Here is a 23,374-nt window from a genome sequence, read left to right as displayed (position 1 = left end):
AAAAAAAAGCCCTTTTCCTCACCCGAGTTGGTGCTTTTGGTCAGTGTTTTATCATAGAAAAAAAAAAGTAAGTTAGAAAAGAGGCTGAATTGTAGGGCTAGTGGAGAAGGAGAAAAGGACTCTTAAACTCTTAAAATCCAAGTTCTAACAGTGTAACAGTGTGAGCAAACATGACAGGACATAGTTCCAAGAAATGGAAGTCACCGACAGTGTAGTTTAGCAACCATCAGTGTAAGGAGGGACCATGAGTGCAAACAAATAAATGACAGGGGTCTAATGTAGTGGTACACACCTTTAATATCCCACATTCTGAGGCAGAAGCAAGTAGTTCTCTTGAGTTCAAAATCTAGCCTTATCTACACAGTTTCAGGCCAACCTGAGGTACATGGTGAGATGCTATCAGGGAGGGAGGGAGGGAGAGAGGGAGAGAGGGAAGTAGGGAGGGAAGGAATTAAGGGCAGAACTGAGACAGCACACATTTCCTATAAATACTAGACAGTAAATAGATTTGGTGATGCAAGAAGTAATCAAAGACACTGTATGTATAATGTCAAGGCTGAGAAACTGAGTTCAATTCCCAGAATCCACATGCTAGAAGGAGAGAACCCACTCCTGAGGGCTGCCCTTTAAACCTCATCAGAATACACATGTACAAACAAGCATATATAAATGTCAAAAAAAAAAAAAAAAAAAAAAACAAACAAAAAACCCTCCCACTAAACTTTATCACTTCTAAAACATCAAAGTATTATATAGCAGGAAAAGGCAGGCTCACATCTAGAGCAAATAATTCTCATTGACATTCCTAATTCCAAGTGTTCCACAAGGCAGTTCCCACAGATAACACAATGAAAAAGAGCCCGACTATAAATGGCTTTTACTGCCCGAATTTTGTATTAGTCCACCAAATATTTTTTCTCTGCTCCATGTAGATATTTTTCCCACCTTCAGTTATAGCAAAACTTGACAGACTCACTTCAGGTTAGACTAAAATGTTTCCACGTTTTGAAACTAGTTTTAAAAGAAAAGCTAAAAAGCCTTAATGAGATTTAACTCAATATGGTATTCACTCACTTACACTATGCGACTGTATGTTCCGGAGAGACTGAGTCACTGTAACTCAGCACTGACTTTTTGCAGAAAGACTAACAACATCCTAGTACAGTGTAAGATGGTCTTGGTCTTTGCGAGTGCTCATATCTTCCTGAGTGGTTGTAATTATTCAGCATTTTTGCCCCAATATTCAGTCTTTGACTCTAATTCCTGACAGAGTATCTGAAATTCTGGCCAACTTCCTCAGTGATGGGCATAGTAAGTGTCTTCTGTTCCTGAAGTAGAGCTCTCAAGTCCCTGGGAATTTCCTGGGTCAGAGAAGCCTCTTTTGTTTTACTGAGTTGACTTTTGGCAGGACCCTAGAGAGTATCAAGGTGAAGCTGATCTTCAAAAAGATCAGGCCTTCATTAGCCTTCAATTTCATCATACTCTCCTACATGGACTGGCTGGAGAGATTGCTCAGCAATTAAGACCACTAGCTGTTCTTTCAGGAGACCTGGGTTCAATTCCCAGCACCCACAGGGCAGCTCACAACTATTTTAACTCCAGTTCCAGGGAATCTGACACCTTTATACCAATACTATCTATCTATCTATCTATCTATCTATCTATCTATCTATCTATCTATATATATATATATATATTAAGCCCCTACATGAGTAACACTCAGAGCACCTCTAGTGGTCAGTACTGTCAGAGTTGTAGCCAATTACAGGGCACAAATGGTGTCCTAGAAGTTAGAAAACTGGTTGTTGGAGTATGGCATGGGGTGGAGTGGGGAACCCTTTTCTTTGTATTCTAGGTACTGACCCTGAGATCATGCTTCTTCTAGACACAAGCTGTACCACTACTGAGCTACACCCACAGGCCCCTCCCACACATTTGGTGTCTGAGGCATCACGGTGTAGAAACAGATTGTAGTAGCTGGTGTCATTTACTGACTTATCAAGAGCTAAGGAAAACCATTAAACCTTTTGCTATTTTCATTGTTATTGCTGGGGATCAATGTCAGGCCTTATTCTCTGCTAACTTTCAATGCTGGATTTCACTTGAAAATCAGTTTCAAAAAGTAAGTTTGCTGTAAGAGGGTAGATGGGGATTTGGAAATCACTGTCCTGTATGTTCAGACTTCAGTTCCTTTGAATTAAACTGTTAATAAAATTCACCCATATTTGTTCTTCCTTTTAAATGCCATTCATAACCATCCTATTCACCTATGCACAAGACTTTAAGACAAAGGGAAATGAAAGTTAAACTCACTCCAAAAATAAACCCAAGGGCAAACAGATTATCCGGTATTTTCAAAAGCTCAAATGTGGGCTGAAATGATGACATTAAAGTATTTTTAGGAAATAACAGAAACTTGGCAGAGATGATATGCAAAGATTGTCAAAGAATTCAGAGCAACCTCCTAAGAGCTTACACTTACTCAATTAATGACTCTACACCCCCTTCTTCACCATGATTACGTACAAACCAGACAGTACATTTTTATTGGTCAAAAACTCAAATAAAACACATGAATTTTAAGGCTAAATGTTATTAAAAACTTCATTGACAAACAGGAAGTCTTCGTCAGCTAATCTAAACATCAGCAAACCCACTTAGGTCATGAATGCTGATGACCTACTTAACCCAGACTTTGATAAAATAAAACAACAGCTCTGAGAAAGGCAACTTCACATGCAGAAGTTGGAGATCTAAGCTCCCAGAAACATCACTTTCCTTTCCTGTTTTGCTGTAATAACCTATGGTTTCTAAGCCTTATCTAATTTTCAAACTGAGGTAATACTACACCTCTGAGGTTTCGTAATGCTGTCTTAATTTTTGAAAGAAATATTTCTGTACTGTCTAAAGATAAATAGGGTAAATGCATTTACTTTCATCTGGATAAAATATAAATAAAATCTTAAATAGTAAAATCTTATATTAGTTACAAATAACAAAATAACCCCAACAGTGCCATCATTTCCACTGTTCTTCTGAACATAGCTGTTCAATGTTCTGTGCTTTATGATACTCATAGAAGAAATCCGACACTCATTAACCTGACATCAAGATTAGCCAATATAATTCCCGAGTCAATCTTCCTTGTCATCCCTCCTTTACCCACTCCTCCTGCCTAGTCAGAGTTCTCATCCTGCTTGCCTCTGTCTACTCCATCCTAAATACAACCTGCTCCACAGACTTCATTTCAGGCAAGCATACCCAATTACCCATAGGCTATAGACCAGATGCAGGGCTGCCAGTATTCTTGAATAAACAAAATAAAAGCTTCTATTGTTAGATGCAGAAGTTGTCAATTTAAATTTTCCTTTGAGCTTGATGTACCCTTTCAATAGCAACTGGTTAACAGCATGAACTCAGAAGAGCTGGTTGATGTCATTAACCAGCTGTATATATTACAGCAAATGACTAACATTGTTTTAAAACTTAAATTTCCTTATTTGTAACATAGGAATAACCTTTGCTGCTGAGGACTGTTATGAGGATAAGATGAGATGTCCCCAATACAGTAATTGGGGTTACTGGGTTCATTTCTGGACCTCATAAAACTAGGTATACTAGCACATGTTTCCAAGACCAGCACTCTACGGTGGAAGCAGGAGGATCACAATTTAAGGTCATTTTTAGGTACATACCAGTCTAGGCTACAGGAGACACTTGTTTGGAAAACGGTGCAGCTGAGTATAGGTTTGTGTGTTGGGTAGGGTGGGTTGTTGGGTACTGTTGTACAGGACAGGAAGGTGGGGGCTTAGCCTGTCAAGTACATTATCAGAAGAAGAGTGAGTGCCCAGCCCGAGCTAAGTGATGTCCCAGGTTCCTCAGCTACTCCCTATGCTTGTGTGCCTAACCTGTATCTACCACGCACTGGTGGGTTTTGTTGTTTTGTTTGTTTTTGTCACAGGGTCTCACACAGTCCAGCTACTTAGCATGGTTGTTAACGTGTCATAGTCAAGAGAAGAGGATCAACATGTTTTCCAATGTCTCTTAATATTTTCGTTTGTAAAACAGGAGCTTCAGAATGGCCTTGAGCTCACTGTAGCATTTTGGATGGCTCTGAATTCCTGCTTCTGACTCTACCTCCCGTGTTGAGACCAGAAGTATGTCATCACAACCACTTACTATATTCATAAAGAAAATATATTTGCAAGAAGCCACCAATTTCTTTCATGTTAAATTACACTGATTAATTGATTGACTGGGGAGTGGATCACATATACCACAGCATATGTGTGGGTCAGAGGACAACCTGTGGGAATCAATTTTCTCTTCCCACTATGCAGGTCCCAGGGACAAAACATTATGAATCTTGGCAGTAACCCACTTAGGCCACCTCACCAGACCCTGCAATAAATTTTTAGGAGGTAAGAAACCTAGTCAATAAATAAAGATAATTCTCAGTTATTTGGCTTTTTTCCAAAATTTTTCTAATTTGGAAGGGGTATTTACATTAACTTCCCTTCAAACAGATAGGGCTTCATGCATTTTGTTACTGAAATAAAGTGTCGGCACTATAAAAAGCAGTCATAGTTTTTCTTAAACCGAGTATCAGAAGAGGTATTCTGTGGCTTACTAAAGAACTTCAGAAAAATACTACAAGCTGCTACTTCAGATTCCTACTCCTCAACCCCTCCTCCACCACAATGAACAGCTGGAGCTGTCTTAGACAAGACCACAGTCAGGCACACTGTCCATCTTGTTCTACGTATTCTTTGTGAAATGCAAAGGAAAGGGCACCTCATATAAAGCATCTGCTCAGAAGCAAACCCATCAGGGACAGGGACAGCAGCAGTTCGTGGAAGCATATACCCAAGCAGGAGTTCTGGACTCACAGTCTTCATCCTCAGCCTCAGGGCCTCACCTCCTTGCTCATACCCCCAAAATATATGCAAAGTAAAGCACCTGCAATATTCCTAAAGAGAAACATACCTCTCAGAAATGCTCAAAAAAGCTGTCCAAGGAAGCTGACAGCATGAGTTTTCAGGACTCTAGTTGAGAAGGACCAGAATCTCTGGGATTAGCTTCTAGATAACAAAGTATTTTCTTCCCCTTAAGACAGTGCTGAGCAGAAATAGGCTTAAGTAGTAACCAGTCTAGGACAGGTTAAAATGTTTGAAATAGAAAAACCAAACCTAGCTATATTCTTGGCTTTAAAAGAGTCCCACAAAATAGTGTATTGTTTGTCAAATCAGCCAAGTTAGTAATGATCTTTATTCATGTTGCAAATGGAGCAGAGCATAGGTTGGGCAGCAGGAGAAAATGGAATGAGATCTACCAGGATGCAAAAAAGGCTGTAAAGAAGATAGAGTTTAAAAACTGATGGTTCCAAACCAGGCTTGGTGGTGCACACCTTTAATCCCAGCACTCTGGAGACAGAGGTAGGAGGATCTGAGTTCCAGTCCAGTCTGGTCTACAAAGCACAAAGCAAGTTCCAGGACAGACAGGGCTACACAGAAAACCCTGTCCCCAAAAAAATAGAATCTGATGGTTCATCTCACTGCACAATGTCACATCAGCTAACCTTGGGCAACTCATTTCTGATTCAACAGGTGAAAAGTAGATGAGGGTATGTCATAGTTTTGTAAACCTGACACAAACCTAAACATAATTGATAAGCGAGACTGTCACTTAAGGAACTGTCCCCATTACCTTGGCCCGTGGGCACATCTGTGGGTACTTTCTTGATCACTAAGACTGGTGGGTCTAGCCTCCTGTGGGCATCCTTGGGCAGGTAGATGTGGGCTGTATAAAAAAAGGTAGCTGAGCCTTTTGCGGCCATCGCTGGATCGCAGCCGCCAAAATGAAGTTCAATCCCTTCTTGACTTCTGACCGAAGCAAGAACCGCAAATGGCATTTCAATGCACCTTCTCACATTCAGAGGAAGATCATGTCTTCCCCTCTTTCCAAAGAGCTGAGACAGAAGTACAATGTTCCATCTATGCCCATTCGAAAGGATGATAAAGTTCAGGTTGTCCGAGGACACTACAAAGGTCAGCAGCAAAGTGGTCCAGGTGTACAGGAAGAAATATGTCATCTACATTGAACGAGTACAGCGAGAAAAGGATAATGGCACAACTGTCCATGTGGGCATCCACCAGCAAGGTGGTTATCACCAGGCTAAAGCTGGACAAAGACCGCAAGAAGATCCTGGAAAGGAAAGTCAAGTCTCGACAAGTAAGAAAGGAGAAGGGCAAATACAAGGAAGAAATGATTGAGAAGATGCAGGAATAGGGGTGTCTCATATACAGCTTTCATTAAAGACTGTTTAAGTAGTCAAAAAAAAAAAAAAAAGGTAGCTGAACAAGCCAGAGAAGCGATCCAGTAAACATCATTGTTTTGTGGTCTCTGAATTGGTCTCTTGACTCTGGGTTCCTGCCTTAAGTTATTGGCCTAGACTCCCTCGAGGATGGCCTACAACTTGTAAAGTTAAGTAAACAATTTACAAAAGGAATGGAATACTAAATAAAGAAGGAAAATTGGCTCCTCTTTTATTGGTTCCTAATAGGAAATATGGTGGGAGACTGGCAAAGGGAAGGACAACGGAATAAAGGAAAGTGCTTCTTCAAAAGAAACTTCTGGAGCTGGAGAAATGGCTTAGTGGGTAAAAGTGCTTGCAGTGCAAGCCTGATCTTGAGTTCAGATTACCCAAACCCACATAAAAGCTGGATGCTGTAGTGCACCATCTGTAAGCCCTGTCCTCCTATTGAGAGATGGGAGGCAAAAACAAGAGCCTGGAATACAAAACAGATGGCAGAAACAAGAGAGACCACGCCTAAAAATAAGATGGAAGGCAAGAAGAAACTCTGGAAAGTTGTCCTCCAATATTCAGGTATGTAGTGTAGCATGTGTGTGTGCATGCATGCGTGTGTCTACGTGCATGCATGTGTGCCTGGAAGGAAGAGGAGGGAGGGGACTTTCTTTGAGAAGAAATCCTAGTAACTCTGCCTTGCTGTGATTCCTCTGGAGTCCTTATGTTCTTCTAAGATGTTTTTGTTTTGCTTTGTTTGTTTTTTGTAACTCGAGAACTCTGGCCTTTGCTTTCCACTCCTTCTAGATGTTACTAAACACACAGAGAATGCAAGTCATAACTGGCTGAGTGACAGGATGGAGCCTGAGCTATAGTCTGGACAATGTCACTGACCGGACTGCAGAAAGTTGAGGAAGACCTCAGCTTCTCTCCACTTCCCAACACAAATTGTAGGACTGGCAAAACGGGGACAGCAATACCTCCTGCCTTTTAAGATAGTCCCTGGTATTTAGTAAATTCTCAATAAACAACTTAGCACACTGAAAATCCCAAGTGCCCCCACAGCCTAGCACAAATGCTGTCTCAATCAGTAAGTGTGACTTAGCTTTAACAGTCAATGTAACACACTATATAGACAACCTGAGAAGGGAGTCTCATTGAGAGACTGCCAGGGTAAGGCTGGTCTGTGAGCATGCCTGTGAGGGATGTTCTTAATTACTTAACTGCTGTCATAAGGCCCAGCCTAAAAGTGAGGAACATCATTCTGTGGCTTGATCCTAGAGTGCATGTATTCCTTCTCCCTGCTGCCTTGGCTTGCCTATGAGAGGCTGCAGCCTGGGGTTGGGAGTTACAGTAATGCTTTCCCTACATTGTTCTTTCAGGGATGAAACTAGGACAGAGCTACTACAAGACTGTGACCAGGGTTAAGAGTTCACCACAGTAAATATGTCAGAGTGACACAAGGATAAGCATTATGTCTCATTTTTCAGATCCTAGTAACCCACCCATTCATAAACACAGATTTTTAAATTAGCCTCAGTGGCTTTTCTGAGGCTTTCCCTGAGTAACTCTCAAGAAACCTAGAGCACTTAATTACATCAGGCTTATTTATGTTTCTTATCTCCAAAACAAAAGAAAACACAAGACCCTTTCATACATTCTGTATACTCCTAATACCTGAAAAACATTGGAGGATCAATCATTAGTTGAATGAGTAAATCATGAAAAGCTAATAAACACACAAAAGTATTTAACTACTTTCACCTTTTATCTGATGGCTTTTTATTGCATTGAAATTTCAATTTAACTACTTAGCCACATAAAATCCACGCATTTGTTCTTCCACTGTATATATGAAAGTGATAAATGTTTACTTAATGATATTCAAAACAGTATTTGAAAGAGAAACAATCCAACCAGGCATGGTGACTCATGCTGATAACACCAGCACTCAGGAGGCTAAGGTATAAGGATGGATTTGAGTTCCAGGCCATCTTAGACACAGAACAAGACCCTGTCTCAAAATGAAACCAAAAATGCAGACAGATATGCTGCACAGCTGGCACTGTGTTGTAGCAGAACAGCCACCTTCAGTCATCTTCCTGATGGCAACAAAGATGCAGGGAAGTTACTGACAACAAAGGCTGTTTTAATTGGAAACCGTGTCCAAGGATGGCATTCACAAATTCTGCACATACTATGAAATGACACATCTAAATAGTATCAGGGCAGGCACTTAACTGGGCAGTAATACAGAGAAATATAAAGAGTTTAATCTTTTCAATATTAGTGTATTTTCATCAGAATTCTCAATTCCACTGAAATATAAAACCTCTACCTCTGACTTACCAACTTTCTGTCTTCCTGCTCCCATAAACTCACCCCTACAACACTGTGAATCAATTTCAAAAAAAACCATCTTTTACAGTGCTTAGAGATATCAAAGGGGAAAAGTCAACAGTCTACTAAATCAAGTTGCTTATATAACTTGGTTTTAAATTTATTGAAAAAAATAAAATATATACTTACTTTAAAATGAGACTTAACATTTTAGTATATAAACTAAAAAGGGATCTTCCAAAATACTTGTTTGTAAATCCTGACACTTGATGGAGACACTGGCAGTTGTCTCTCTCTTGATACAGTAAGTCATATAAAGGAGAGATATGAAGGGTGCTATTGCTCTAGTGTTTCCAAACAAATAATAATCCACAAGCTAACTAGTGTGAGTGATAATTTTACCTAGCTCAAGAAACAGCTATTTCAAGAAACTTTCCTCCTTATATATATGCAATTTAGGTTATTATGGAACTATGTCCAAGTAATCCACTGGGACATGACATTGAAGCCTAGGTCTAAAATATTGCTTTACTGAGGAAGAGAAAAGGGACAGGTAGAGCTTGATGGTTTTATGCAACAAGAATGACCTTACAGACACCTTCCCTCCCTCCGCTGGCCAGAGCTTAAGGAGGGGAGGACACAGCCAGCACTCACCAGTATGGATCTTCTCGTGTCTCTGAAGCAGGTACTTCTGTATGAAACGCATGTCACATTGACTACATTGAAACGGTTTTTCGCCTTAAAATAATTTGACATCCATACATTAGTTAATGAATAAAACAATATTTTAAGTCACTACTTTGAGGATATACACCTCTTAGAAGCCCAAATTTTGGAAAAGTCTACAACATCATAGGATTTTAAAAAGCACTTTTTCATTAACAGTTCTATTTTCCCTCAAAATTTTCCTCCAGGATTTAAAATTTTATATTTTCACAATCACACAAAAATATGATTTACATCTTTCTAATAAAAGAGGAAAGACTCACATTCCTTCCTTTATCTAAAGGCATGCCCACCCTGTTCTCTGTGGCTGGCCAACCCTCTGTGCCCTTTTACCTGTCTTCTTCAGAGTTCAGAACTCTATAAACACCCTTGAAAGAAACTAATCCATCTTCATTTCAGAGTGCTGGGAAACCTTGCTTCAATAGGACAATGCTCTTTGACACTTACCAGAGTGGTCTCATGTCTCAAATGCCTCCCCACCCACTGTGGCAAGACCTTTACCGAGATGATCTCCTTGGTGTTCGATCCACAGATTCCCCACCACCCTCTATCCTCTGAGGGTGTGGCCCTTCCTCAGCCTCTTTGCATCCGCTCTTCTTTGGCTTCTGGCTGCCACCGTATTTTCCTACTTTATCAACTCTCCCTCATTACTACCTCTCCTTTACCTTCCAAGTCATCTAACATTTCTAGCTTGCTTTTCCAAAAAATGTGTAATCAATCTTTAGTTCTATTTTCAACAATTTCCCAATTTTTAACTTCTACTTTGGTTAGCTATCATTTCTAGTATCTGATGTCCAAACATTGCCCTGCTGGTCATACATCTAGCATAGAAAGAATGCCATAAGTTCTTAATACATTCTCAAGCAGTTTGTGAGTTAAAAAGAGTGCTTTAAGCCAGGTTAGCACCCAATTAAGACTACCAAATGTACATATCCATGCTGATTGCTTGCTCATTTACAGTCTTTCTGTGTTTCTTCCTGATAGTCTGGCTACAAATTCTGATTGGCAATGCCAAGTTAGGTATGGTCTTAAGACTGGATTACACTGATATGAAGATGAAAATAATAGTAGTGATAACTTTAGTGGCCACAAGCGCATGTTTACTCAATACCTGTGTGAATGAAGACGTGCCTCTGTAAGTGATAGTTCGTTCTGAAGGCAGCATTGCAGTGCTCACAAACGTGAGATTTAGGGGTTTTCAGACCAAGTGATCCATCCTCATTTATTGTAAGGATCTAGTTTTAAAAAAGGCAAAAGCAAAAGAAAGTTTTTAAAATGTAAATAATTACTACATGTTAAAAGGACAATATAAGCAATGGTCACTGGAGCTTATAAATTTTTCATAAATAATCTAGAAAAGACAATTAAAATAGTGGCACCTGTAATGTAGGAAAGTGCTGTTTACTTAGATTGGATAAAATAGCACTCTACCACCTCCCTCCCTTGTCGTGGTGATGGTCAGCAGAGCCCCTGGGTGTTTCTGTACGGGGCTGCTAGAGTAAGCACAGTTTGATTTCCAACTTCAACTACTCATGTTTGCAGGGAGAAAAGTCAGGTATCAATCAATCACTGGGAATGGCTAAAGCACAGAAGACCAATACAACTTAATTTAGATAGAGACATTCTATCTAACTTGAATGGAATAAACATCAGGATTTGTTCAACACAAAAAGGTTCAAAACCCATTGCATATTTTTTTTTATACAAATGACATTATCTAGAGAGATAGTGTCTAACCATATATATCTATCTAGATACAGTGTGCTTTTGTGTGTGTCTGAATATACATTTATATGTATATATTTAATAACTACTTCAAAAGGATTTACATGGATACACTGTACAGACTTTAAACACTTTTTGAGTCAGTAAGAGTTTTCCTGTTATTGTTTCCTCATTTTTTAAAAAAGAGAAAATTAAGTTTCTCAGTAACCCTACAGTAGAATCTAGACTTTGTCTCATCTAGGATCTCTAAAGATACTGTAGAATTAACACTGCTAAACATGTCCTAAAAATACTTGTCAGACATATCAGAGTGGGAAAACAGAAGAAAAGAGACCTACTCCACCATCCTGGGCATCTTGCAATTAGACATTGTGAGTATGGTCTAGACAGTTACAAGTAAAAACTCACCTTCGCAGAGTCTGATCAATTCTACCTTACCAACCCCTTCCTCAGTATGCACACAGCAGAGTGGTAAGAGAAAATGATTCCTCTCATCATTACCAAGGAAAGAAAAAAGGTAGCAGAATACAATGTGAAGAAGCCTAGAAAACTAAGAGAATGTCAGCTGTCGTGGAGATCAGGAGTCTGAAGCAAGAGGATGGAGTCCAAGGTCAGCCTGGGCTGCATAGCAAGAACTTGAAGATGAAAAGAGGGAAAGGCAGGATCAGAGCAAGAGGCATGCGCTAGAGGTGGCAAACAACTTGGGAGGTGAAATCTATAGAAAGTAAAACGGAGACTGGTGGCACACTAAACCAACACTCAGCAGGCTGAGGCAAGAGGATCTCTGTGAGTCCCGGGCGTAGACAGACCCTGTCTCAACACTTTACCTCTCACACACAAAACAAAAAAAGAAAGCAAGCAAGCAAACTGAGACTGCCTAACACAGGAAAGAAATTTGGACAACATCTTGGAAATACAAAGGACCAGAGAAACTGACTGGGCCTACAAACACACAGCTATGATCCCCTCGTCAACTCCAGAAAAGAGAAGTAGTAAAAGATAAGTGGCTTTAATCTTTAGAGTATCTTTATTAAATTCAGGGAGACAGTTCAGCCTATACTGTATGTAAATCAATGATAATTAGCATGCAAATTATACATGGTATTTGGGTTCTAGGCAAATTGCCAACATGGTCAACAATGCACCCAACACATAGAAGGGACACATTTGGCAGGAGAATGGAAGTGGGTGTCACAGCTTCCTGAACAGACAGTGAGAATAAAAGTTTGATTTCTGGCCAGTCAAATTTAAGTTTTTTTCAGTTCCTCCAAGTCACATAATAATAATGTAAGTTAACACTACCCAAGGAAAAAAAATAATAAAAATGTACAAGCCCTCTTAAAATAGGATTCAAAACATGCAAAAGAAAAATATGCTAAGTATTATATATAATAAATAAGACGGTAATATCAGGCTTTCTTCTTTTCACATGGGTTGCTATTATTTTTATCTTATTTTGATCTGAGTGCCAAAAGCCATGGGAGTTCAATGGCTTTCTATGAATAGCAACTGGAAGGAAAGATCTTGTTAGGCACAACTCTGGCCTATGTTGCCTACTGTGAAGTGATATAATCCCTGGCTATATAGAGCCCCTTATGGATAGTTAGGAGTTCTGGGTCATAGGAGCATGGGAGTCATCATGCTATCTACATTCAGGTCTTAATTCAAGGTAGAATTGTATAGAAACAGATATCAGTATTATTTTATGGGCAAACACACTAAAACCAATCCAGCATATTTATAAGTTTACGTAGAAATATCAGATTCTCAGGCATTTTAAATTTAATTTTATTTTCCTTTGTTAGGCCAGTGTAATGCATATTTTTGTTTACAGAATGGAGTAAAAATCTACCTTGCCATAAAGAGTCATCAATGGCTTTTCTAATCTGTAATCTGTTTGGAATGTATCCACATGAACTTGCCTGTTTTGTTCACTACTATTACCCTAATGTCCAAACCTGGAGTGTGGGGCACAGTGGATTCTGTACCTACCTCTGACAGAGTTAGCTGCCTGCTACCTATACCAAACAGCCCTCACAACTTAACACTACATTCTTTAAATAAACAAACATACTCCTGGCCTTCAGATCATCCTAGGAACCACAAGTGAAGATCCAGAGACAAAGTGCAGGTGCGGGGCTAGCAGCCTATTAACTCTTCCTCAGCACACACTGGACTCAGTTTTTCTATGTTTTTATGTATTTTTATTTATGAGTTTTCTATCTCCATGTATGCCTGCAGGCCAGAAGAGAGCACCAGACCCCACTATAGATGGTTGTGAGCTATCATGTGGTTGCAGGGAATTGAACTCAGGACCTCTGGAAGAGCAGCCAACTAGACTTAGTTTACAACCTTTCAGGAGCTTTATAAACTGTGATACAATGGTTTGAGACTTTAAAGATTATCAATCTTTCTTGCTTATTAGTATGACAAAATCTTTTTTGCTTAGGTTCCCTCACTCAACATATGATCACCATTACAGCAGGAGCTGGAGGCTAATGCTTTCATTCCTAGGACGTAGGACATAGCATTTTTTAGTTTTGGTTGGGGCATGTGTGTGTGTGTGTGTGTGTGTGTGTGTGTGTGTGTGTGTGTGCGCGCGCGCGCTGTCTGTTTCTTCAAGCTTGATCCTCATAGCAGCAGCTCTGAGCTAGCTTCCTTCTGTCACTACTACTTTGGCATAGACAGTATAAGGATAGAGCAAGCTCTCCTCTTACCAAGAGGATAAGTTAGTAATCTAAAAATCCAACTCTTGTGAGTTTTCATATTTGTTTAATAGTGTTAAGACTTTATAGGTTTTTTAAAACAAAATGTTTGGCCTCTAATGGAATTCCCTAGCTATTCTATGTCCCTGACCTGATCTCATGGTTCACTATGTGCTTTTATTTTGAGAAAAATTTGTTTGATAGATAGATAGATAGATAGATCTGTATCGAGAGACAGAGAGAGAGATAACAGGGGTGTGGTGGTGGTGCCTTAGGCATGAGGAGGGCTCTCTTGGTAACATACCTCTTTTTACCAAGCAAAGCTTAAACTCTGCTTATTCAACCGACAGACTTCACTCTAGGATCAGTCACACTCCTCCATGAGAAAGGGTCCTTCTCAAAAGACAAACATGGCTTTTTTTTTGCATTGTATGTGCATACAACTAAAATTATCCATTCATATTTTAATCTAATGACTAGAGACTTTATGACACCTTCCAACATTAACTGGCATCAACGTTTAAGCCATTCAAACCCAGGAGAACTTAGAGATGATTTAAACCAATGATTCTGAACCTGTGGGTTGTGACCCCTTTGGGGCTGAAAGACCCTTTTGCAGGAGTCACATCAAGTATCCTGCGATATATAATTCCTAACAGCAGCAAATTTACAGTTGTGAAGTAGGAACAAAATAATTTTATGGTTGGGGGTCAACACAACATGAGGAATCGTATTAAAGGGACACCGCGTTAGGAGCATTGAGAAGCGCTGATTTAAACCCTCACCAATTATGAGAGGTTTTGCTTACAAATGAGGGTGGGAAAAGGACTTTTAAGACTTTCTTCCTGCCTTGTGGTGGTACACACCTTTAATCCCAGCAGTAGGCACGGGGGTTGGTGGGGTACAGGCAGGTGAACTCGTGAGTTCAAGGACAGCCTGGTCTACAAGAGTGAGTGTTAAGGCTACATTGAGAAACTCTGTCTCAAAACTAACAAATAAAATTTTCTTTCTTCTCCAAAGAAATGCAACTCCAAAAGCATATAACAAGATCATTCAGAGTAAAAGTCACCTGACATTCACAATCTCCTTCAGGATTTTATGTCTCTACACCATCATTTTACTTATTAGCAAATTTCATTTTCAAATGCAAAGCTTTAATGGTGTCTGAATATGAAACTCACATGTCATAAGAATGGAATATGACTCATATTCATCACACCGGCCTTGAGGATTTAAAAGATGGGGGGGGGTGTACACGCATGCAGACAGACAGAGGACAACTTGCAGGTGTCAGTTTGTTCCTTCTATCATATGGGTCCTGAATCAAAATCAGATGGTAGGACTTGGTGGCAAATGCCTTTACCTACGGAGCCATCTCACTAGACTCTGACCATTAGTTTTAGAAAGGTCCTCTCATGTTTCCTGAGTTTAAAGAAACAGGTGATATTCTCTAAAAGATGGTTGTTTCCATCATCAGAATCTTTTTAATGGTTCATGTCTATGGAAAACAATTTTCCCATAATACAGTCACTGTTTGAGAAAACCAGATTAATGAACTGCTAGTATAGTATCTTTCTAATCTTCTTTCACTTTTTTTCAATAGTATTACGTTTGATTTCCTACTTCCATTTCTAGTCTCAGTTCATCTTCAAAGATGGTTCTTCCAAAAACAAAGGGAGCATGGAGAAGATAGCGTGACAAATATCTAATACATCCATATTCTGCTTCTTTTAAAATAATTTTTTTCCAGACAGGTGGTGGCAGGGCATGCTTTATATCCCAGCACTCAGGAGGCAAAGGCAGGTAGATCTCTGTGTGTTTAAGGCCAGCCTGGTCTACAGAGTGAGTTCCAGACCAGCCATGGCTACACAGAGAAACCTTCTCAGGAGATGACAATGGTGGTGGTAGTGGTGATAATTTTTCTCATTTAACAATCATTACCTTAAATCTTTTTGACACCCCCCCCCCAAGTCTTAACTCTCTCCTGGGACCAGTGGTACATACACAACTGCTGGGAGATGACCATATGGTTCATAATCTATGTCTGTAATATGTCATCCTTCAACAGTTCAGCACCACTCTCAACAATCAGCTTCTATTAAGATCTCCTAAAGGGCTCTAATAACAACCCACTTCCTTTCCTTAGCTCTTGTCAAGAGACTAGGCACCCAATTAATTTGTTTAATAACAAATATTACAGAATAGAAGCAATTAAAACCATGCTGCCTTTTCTTAGTTGATTACTAAAGTGTTTGAAAAGTCTAGCAATTGTTTATACTACCTGATTATAAGAATATTCAATTTTGTTTAAAAAACTTTCTTGGAATTCATGAATGTTAAGGAAGCAATCATAATCAAAATTCTTTTGGGCTGGAAAATGCCTCATAAAGATTAATGCCAATGGCAATGGTAAAGTCTAGTGGCAACACTGCATCTATCAAGACATAAGGTCTCCAGTTACATGTGCACCACAGTCACCTGATATTCTTTTCAAGTATACACACATTCCCAAGTAAGAGTCTTCACAGATGGACCCTGGATGTCTATAGCTGGAAAATGTACCATAGGCAACCAACACTGAGATTGGATTACATTTACACAGACTTCACAGGCTTCTAATAATTTAGTCATCTGTAATACAGAACATGGCAGACTTAAAGAGGCAAAACAAAGTGATGCCAGGTAGCTCACAGATATAGCAATGTAACAACAATGAATAGTCTGCCCTTGGGAATGAGACAGTAAAGCCACCAGAAGCAGTCAACGAGAACACTTCCAAGCCCAATGCTCAAGTCTCCACCATGAGGGGAAAGATCAGTCTTCTCACAGGGCTATTTTACTACACATGAGATTTTAGGTTTATTACATCAACACTGAGATACCAAAGGGTGATTTATGATTAAATGTACTATTTTGGTTAAAAACGAAACTGTATTTATTTGGGATGGGAGTATAGTGGGTACTTCAATACTAGGGCACCTATTTGATATGCATGAGGTTCTAGGGTTCAACCCAATCTACTTCAATCAAAGCAGCTCTCTACACCCCTCACCCAAAGAGGAAATGTGACATTTGAAAGAAACAAGTGACTACAATTTCTTCAATTTTCATTAACAGATTATTTCCCAATAGAGAAAATACCTTAACCCAGATAATAGCACCCAACTCAGTTACAAAGCATTTGCTCTCCTTTAATACGGCAGAAGTTCAGCCCTAACTACTGCTTGCTGTCTGAAGTGCAAGGCACCACCACAGCTGGTGTGACGGAGCTCTCGTCTGCTTACCTGGGTCGCATCATGTTACTCTCGCTCTCTTTCCTCTTCAGATCCCATCTGATGACACACATACTAAAGATATTGGTGATGGGCAACAGCCAAGGTTTGGAAAAGGTCGTGAGGGAGGTTAGGCTCCAAAGATAATGAATTCTAGTTCTCACACTATCTACTACAAATTCCACCACTGACAATTTTCCTCAAAGTCTTATACACTTTCTTAGCATATATTACACCTCAAACTTTGAGATATTTAAACATTTTTTAAAACCTTCAGATAATCAACATATTGATTTATAAACTATAAACTGGAGATAAACCTGTCTGTCTTCATGTGAAAATGGCAGAATAAGTTATTTCAATGAAATATCTTAAGTATAGCACTAACACACTTTTGAAGAGATATGAAAGAACTCAGCTTACACCTCAAAGTCCTAACACTTCGGACACCAGGCTGACCTCAAACTCAAGAGATATGCCTGCCTCTGCCTCCCACGTGCTGGGATTAGAGGTGTGTACCAACATGCCCTGCTATGAACTTTGGAGAGGGGGAGGGAGAGATAGAGTTTCTCTGTGTAAAAGTCCTGGCTATCCTAGAACTCTGTAGACCTGCTGGCCTTGAACTCAGAGATCTACCTGCCTCTGTCCTGCCTTCCCAGAGTGCTGGGATCAAAGGTGTGCACTGCTATGGCTCAACTGCTGTGAACAATCTTAAAGTGACTACTTTTGTTCTTCTCATTTGTGCCTGCTCTATCTATACTATGTATAGGACCACTGTTCTAAGAACCCCTGAAGGGCCTGCCCTGAGATGCTCTCTGTACACTGCACTTAGAACAGATTGTCTCTCTGGCCACTACATTGATTGGGACAGAATACCTTGGTGCTGCTTTTAGAAATCTTCAAAGAACGGACTTAGATAAGCAAAGCTTTGAATACATGATGTGTGTTTAGAAATGCCTCACCAGGTGGTGGTGGCACACACCTTTAATCCCAGTTCTTGGGGTTGATCCTCAGCACCCTCCTCACACCCACCAAAGGCCTAGAGAGCACATCACCAAAAAAGGTTCTGGTAATCCTCTACTGGACAGTAGTAATCTAGAATTCAGTGAGAACTTCAGAAGGCATCAAGTTGGAACTGGAGGATTAAGTGGTAAAAAGCATGTAACATTCTTGCAGAGGGCCTGGGTTTGATTTCCAGTCGTGAGCAGGTAGCTTACAACTACTAACTCCAGCTTCAGGGAATTCTGTCATGGAAGAGCACACGTACACGTGTGTACACGTGTGTGTACGCGCGCACGCGCGCGCATACACACACACAGACACACAACCAGGCATGCTAGAGCACTCCTTTAATTCCAGCCTAGTCTATAAAGTGAGTTCCAGGGCAGCCAAGGCTGTTACAAAGAAACCCTGTCTCAAAAAACCACAATAATAACAGTAACAACAACAATAATAGGTTGAAGAGATAACTAGGTAGTTAACAGCACTTGCAGCTCTTCAAAGAATCTGGGTTTGGCGGTTCATAACCATCCATAACTCTAGACCCAGGGGATTCAATGCCTTTTTCTGACTTCCATAGACACCAGGCAAGCAGGTAACGCATGCATGCATGCAGGTGCGCGCACACCACACATGGGCACGCGCGTGCGCGACACACACACACACACACACACACACACACACACTCAGGCAAAATACTCCTACACATAAAATAAATCAAACTTTTTTTAAAAAAAAAATAAATTACAGAGTAGCACCAGAAAAAACATGGTAATAAAATATCTAGGAAAACAATGCACATACATAGACTTAAAATCTTGAAAGAGGGCCTGAAGAGATGTTCAGGTTCAGAGCACTGACTGCTCTTCCAGAAGACCTGCGTTCAGTTCTTGGTGCTCACATGGTGGCTCACAACCACCTGTAACTCCAGGTTCAGAAGCTCTAATGCCCTTTTCTGGCCTCTGCAGGCATCAGGCATGCATGTGATGCATGTGGTATACAGACAGACAGACATGAAGGCAAAACACTCATATGTATACAATGGAAAAAAAACTTTAAATTCTTAAAACACATTACCCATATGTAAACAGTGAGCACAAAGTAGCAAATCAACCATTATTACAATTTTAGAAGTTAATTTTTCACAGACCCTCAAATTCTGAGGAATTTGATTTGTTGATACAAAGACCAGTAACAATAAAAACAAATCCCATTCATCACTGAGAAAAACAGTAAAACTCCAAACGAGAAGGAGGTGAGGGTGAGAGAAAGGGTTCCATAAAAGGAAACACAAATGTCACACAAATGAGAAATATGAACTCAGTATGACCCAAAACTGAAGAAATATGATTCCAACTACAGTGTCTTTTGTGACGAGCTATAGAAGGCCAAGTGACCCTTCAAACTCTCAAGGGTGCAGGCAGCACCAGTCACAAACACTTGGTTGGATATAACTTGTACAATGATTCTGGAAATCAAGTGTATACCCTTTGATTCCATAACACAATGGTAAATGTATAGCACTGACTTAAAATGGAGATGAAAAGAATACAACAACAAATCAATACTCAACAAAACAATCATTAATTATAACATGATCTGGTCAAAGTGACATATTAAGCAGCTAATGAACGTGCTTTAAAAACCTTATGGAGCTGGGAATATAGCTCAATGGTATAACGCTTGTCCAGAATGAGGAAAGATATGCGTGTGCGTGCGTGTATGTATGTGTTCCCAAGCACAGTAGAAATAAACAAAAAACTACTGTTGGTAACTTTAAGTACAAAAATGAGCTAAACACACCATGTAAGTTTTAAATAATTAGAAAATTACTTTTACACAAATCACTAAAGTTTAAAGACGGAAAAGAAATAGGGCAGAGAATCAAAATCTGTTAGAAATACAACTCAGTTATTTCATACTGTAATTTTCAAACTTTGATACCATAAGCACATGTTCTATATCCCTAAGACAGCAGCAAGAGGTATGTTAACAACAGGGAATGAAAGGTGCAGAAAGCAGTTCCCATCTCCATGGTGTAAACATCCCCACAGGGGCTAATGCTAAAAGGTAGCAGTACCTTCAGCAACTGCCTCACAAAACTACTGAAGCTCTAGTAGTCTGCTCTTGCAACCCAGTACTAATTGCTCTAGGCCACTATAGTATATAACTGTACATAATAATTAAGTAGCCATCAAAAAGAACCTGCTACTCAATCAGCATGGTAGTTCATACTAGTAATCAAGAAACAGAGGTAGGAAGATTCCAAGTTCAAAACCAGCTTAGTCTAGATCATATTAAGACTATATATATATAGTCATATTATGATATTTAAAGGGGAAACTAAAGATAAGGCTCAGGATGCAAAGCATACAAAAAACCCTGGGTTCGTATCCAGTACTGTCCAAAACTATGCATGGTGGCACACTCCTGTGTAATCCTAGTACTTAAAGAGATAAAGGTGGGAGAATTAGAAACACAAAGTCATTCTTGGCTTCTTATTAAGCTTCTTGGCTTCTTATTGTTTCAAAAAAGGAGGTGAGGGGTAGCTTCTTTACTACATAGGGTAGAAGCTGTAAGAAGTAATTATGAAGATAACTGACAATGATACATACTACCAAACATCAAGACACTGCCACTGCAAGAGAAAACACACAAAAGCAGACCAACTCCTAATAGCATTTATTACCAATCCATTCATTGCGCCATGAAACATTAAGGGTTCATTTAGCCTCCCCCTTCAGGTCCTGGATACAGCTGTGATAGAATGAGGTCTGCCCTCAGGGAGCTTACATTCTTAAACTTTTATGAAACATTACACATATTAAAATATGACTAACAAGCAAGAACCTACCAATCCTGTTAGTTTTTAAATACAAGGGAAACGTGGAAAGCCAGAAGTTCATTTTTAGAGAAGAAAGGGATATGAATGTGGGAGAGAGGGAGATTAAGAAGTCATGCCCACCCCATCCACAGAGGTATGCATCTCTTTTCTCTATGCCTCCTGCAGAAGCTGGGGTAGCATACCAACTGTTCTAAACCATGTTAAGACTTCTGTCTGGCTTAAGGTCCAAACAGATTCCTGCTCACAAGATAAGCCAACAGTTTAAAATTAAAAGGTTAGTGATGACACCTTAACACATTCTCTTACTTTTGCAGGAGAGCGTTGTTTCCGCTTCTTCTTTTTCTGTAAGTCTACTGGCTCTCTGACTTGTTTTTTGTCTCTCATCAGTTGCTCAGATACATCAGTAAAAGTAATTTCCTGCTTTACACTTATCTGTTTAAAAAAAACAAAGCTGATTTTAGAAATGCATAAAGTCCAATGTGCATTGTGCCGAAGTACAACTTCTAACAAAATCATCCTGAGGGGTATTTTGGGGGATGCTAGAACATCAACCACAGGACAGAAATTAAACTTGAGGATGGACTCCAAGTAGGCTCTGCCTACTCATTCTATATTTCTAAAGTTGCTTGAATTTAGCCCAAAAGGGTTACTTGTATTAACTCATTGTCATCTGTACCTTCTCCCTACACACAGGCACCAAATCAAACCAACCAGGATAAAGTCCATTCTGGTGAAGAGGGTTGAAGAAAACCAAACCAAAGGACAGTTAATCAACAATGTTAGAGAGAACAGTTCCTAGACAAGGTATGTGGGGGTGGGTACCAGAACTGAAATGGCATGGTAACACATGCCTATAATTCTAACACTTGGGAGGCTAAAGGGGAAGAATCATGAGGTTGAGGCCAGCCCAGGCTACACAACAAAACCTTGTCTTAATGTCAGTAACAAAAACAAAGTCACTGTGTTAACCCTTGTCAGCGTAACTACAGCCATAAAGTTACGGAGAATGGACCTTATGCATAGTTAACTGACACTAAGTTCCTTTCACTACTATTCACACCCATGGTGCTCTTAACAAGTGTGACTCCATTTTCCTGGGCTCTGCTCTACCGTGGCACTCCTATTTCCAGGCATAAGCACCCTGCTCTGTTCACCTATGTGCTCTGTCATTAGGGTCTGCCCTTTCACATGTATTAGTTGATATCACTCGCACAATAACCGGGCAAGACTAGATTAGCTGACACCTTACTTCTTCAAGATTGAGAGTATTAATACACAAGGGAAGAGTTGGAACAGGCACTTAGAAACTGCCTTTCTAAGAAGCAGCTACTCCTTACTTAGGCTTCAAGGTAACTCAATTCGGAATGAAAGCCTGCCTTCTCTACTTTGGTTTTGTTTGTCTCCTTTACTTGGGGTTACCTGCTTACCTCTCCAGGGGTCTCTGTATAATCTATCTCATCCCCTGAACAGTTGACAGCATAATTAAATCATGTCTTTAATCCTTCTTCTGTATCACGGTGGATACCCAGGATAGCGTATCCTCACAGGACAGTCCCCTGGAGCAGAAGTAACCCTATCACGGTAACTACCCCATCCCTGCAAGCAAGAAAGTTCTTCAAGATCAACCAGAGTTAACACAGTGACAGAAGTGCTGATCATTAGTCACCTCTTGCCCTACACCAATTCCTCTAACCCTAAAGCTGATGGCAGTGCTCTAAACACAAGGCTTAGCTCTGGACCTCCACAGTTCTCTTCCCAGGGCGCGCACACCGAGGAACCTCCCTGTTTTTGCTTGCCGTGCACACATGAAAGTCTTTTGTGATCACCCACCCCAAAATTGTACTCTTCATCTTTTGCTGAATCTACATAGAATGACTGTATGCATATGTGCACCAAACTAAACAAAGTGCTAAAGAACCAATTAATAGACTGTTGAGAAACAAAAACAGAGTATATGAAACTGAGAGACTTTGTTGAACAAGGTCTTAGACAGGGATGTTTATAAGACCTAACAGCATACAGTAGAGGTCAGTAACTCCAATTTCACTGCCACACTAAGGAACTAATGCTGAGGATACAACACAAAGAAAGGTTAGGTTCCAACAAGTCGATACAATAACAAGAACTAAAAGCCTACATTTACACATCTTGATGTCTTTTTTTTTTTAATATCAAGAAAGCAGTATAAAATTCTAAAAAACTGATCATATCAAAACTAAATCGAATAATGAAAACAATGTTTTATGCTCAACATTTTCCCCTTCCTATTCTCAAGATATTTTACAGGCTAGTAGTCACTTTCTTCCGAGACTTTTCAACAAATCATTGCCAAATATATAATCATAAAGATTTTTACCCAAGGCCCAATGCTTATTATACAATAATTATAGAAACAGAGTCCAGGAGACATATGCTGTCAACACTGTTGTCCTGTCTTCAAATCTTGGCTCCAGAGTTG

General features: G+C 39.8%; 1 protein-coding gene and 1 pseudogene across 4 annotated transcripts in view; one reads left to right on the top strand and one right to left on the bottom strand.

Moving 5' to 3' along the window:
* Window positions 1–23,374, bottom strand: part of Znf148 (zinc finger protein 148) — a 107,675-nt gene that overhangs the window by 16,597 nt on the left and 67,704 nt on the right. For 3 of the 4 annotated variants that reach the window (XM_051191377.1, XM_051191378.1, XM_051191380.1), the window contains 3 exons: window positions 21,223–21,348; window positions 10,482–10,605; window positions 9,299–9,382 (listed from right to left, as the gene is read on the bottom strand). In XM_051191377.1, the coding sequence (XP_051047334.1) occupies window positions 9,299–9,382; window positions 10,482–10,605; window positions 21,223–21,348 (334 nt within the window). The remainder of the gene's footprint in view (window positions 1–9,298; window positions 9,383–10,481; window positions 10,606–21,222; window positions 21,349–23,374) is intronic. The other variant, XM_051191379.1, reaches the window with a different exon arrangement.
* LOC127227100 (60S ribosomal protein L26-like 1) lies at window positions 5,829–6,335 on the top strand (annotated as a pseudogene).

Source organism: Phodopus roborovskii, unplaced genomic scaffold, assembly GCF_943737965.1.
Source record: "Phodopus roborovskii unplaced genomic scaffold, PHOROB, whole genome shotgun sequence".
NCBI lineage: Eukaryota > Metazoa > Chordata > Mammalia > Rodentia > Cricetidae > Phodopus > Phodopus roborovskii.
The sequence above is the reverse complement of the archived record's forward strand: the minus strand, read 5'-3'. Positions and strand labels throughout refer to the sequence as shown.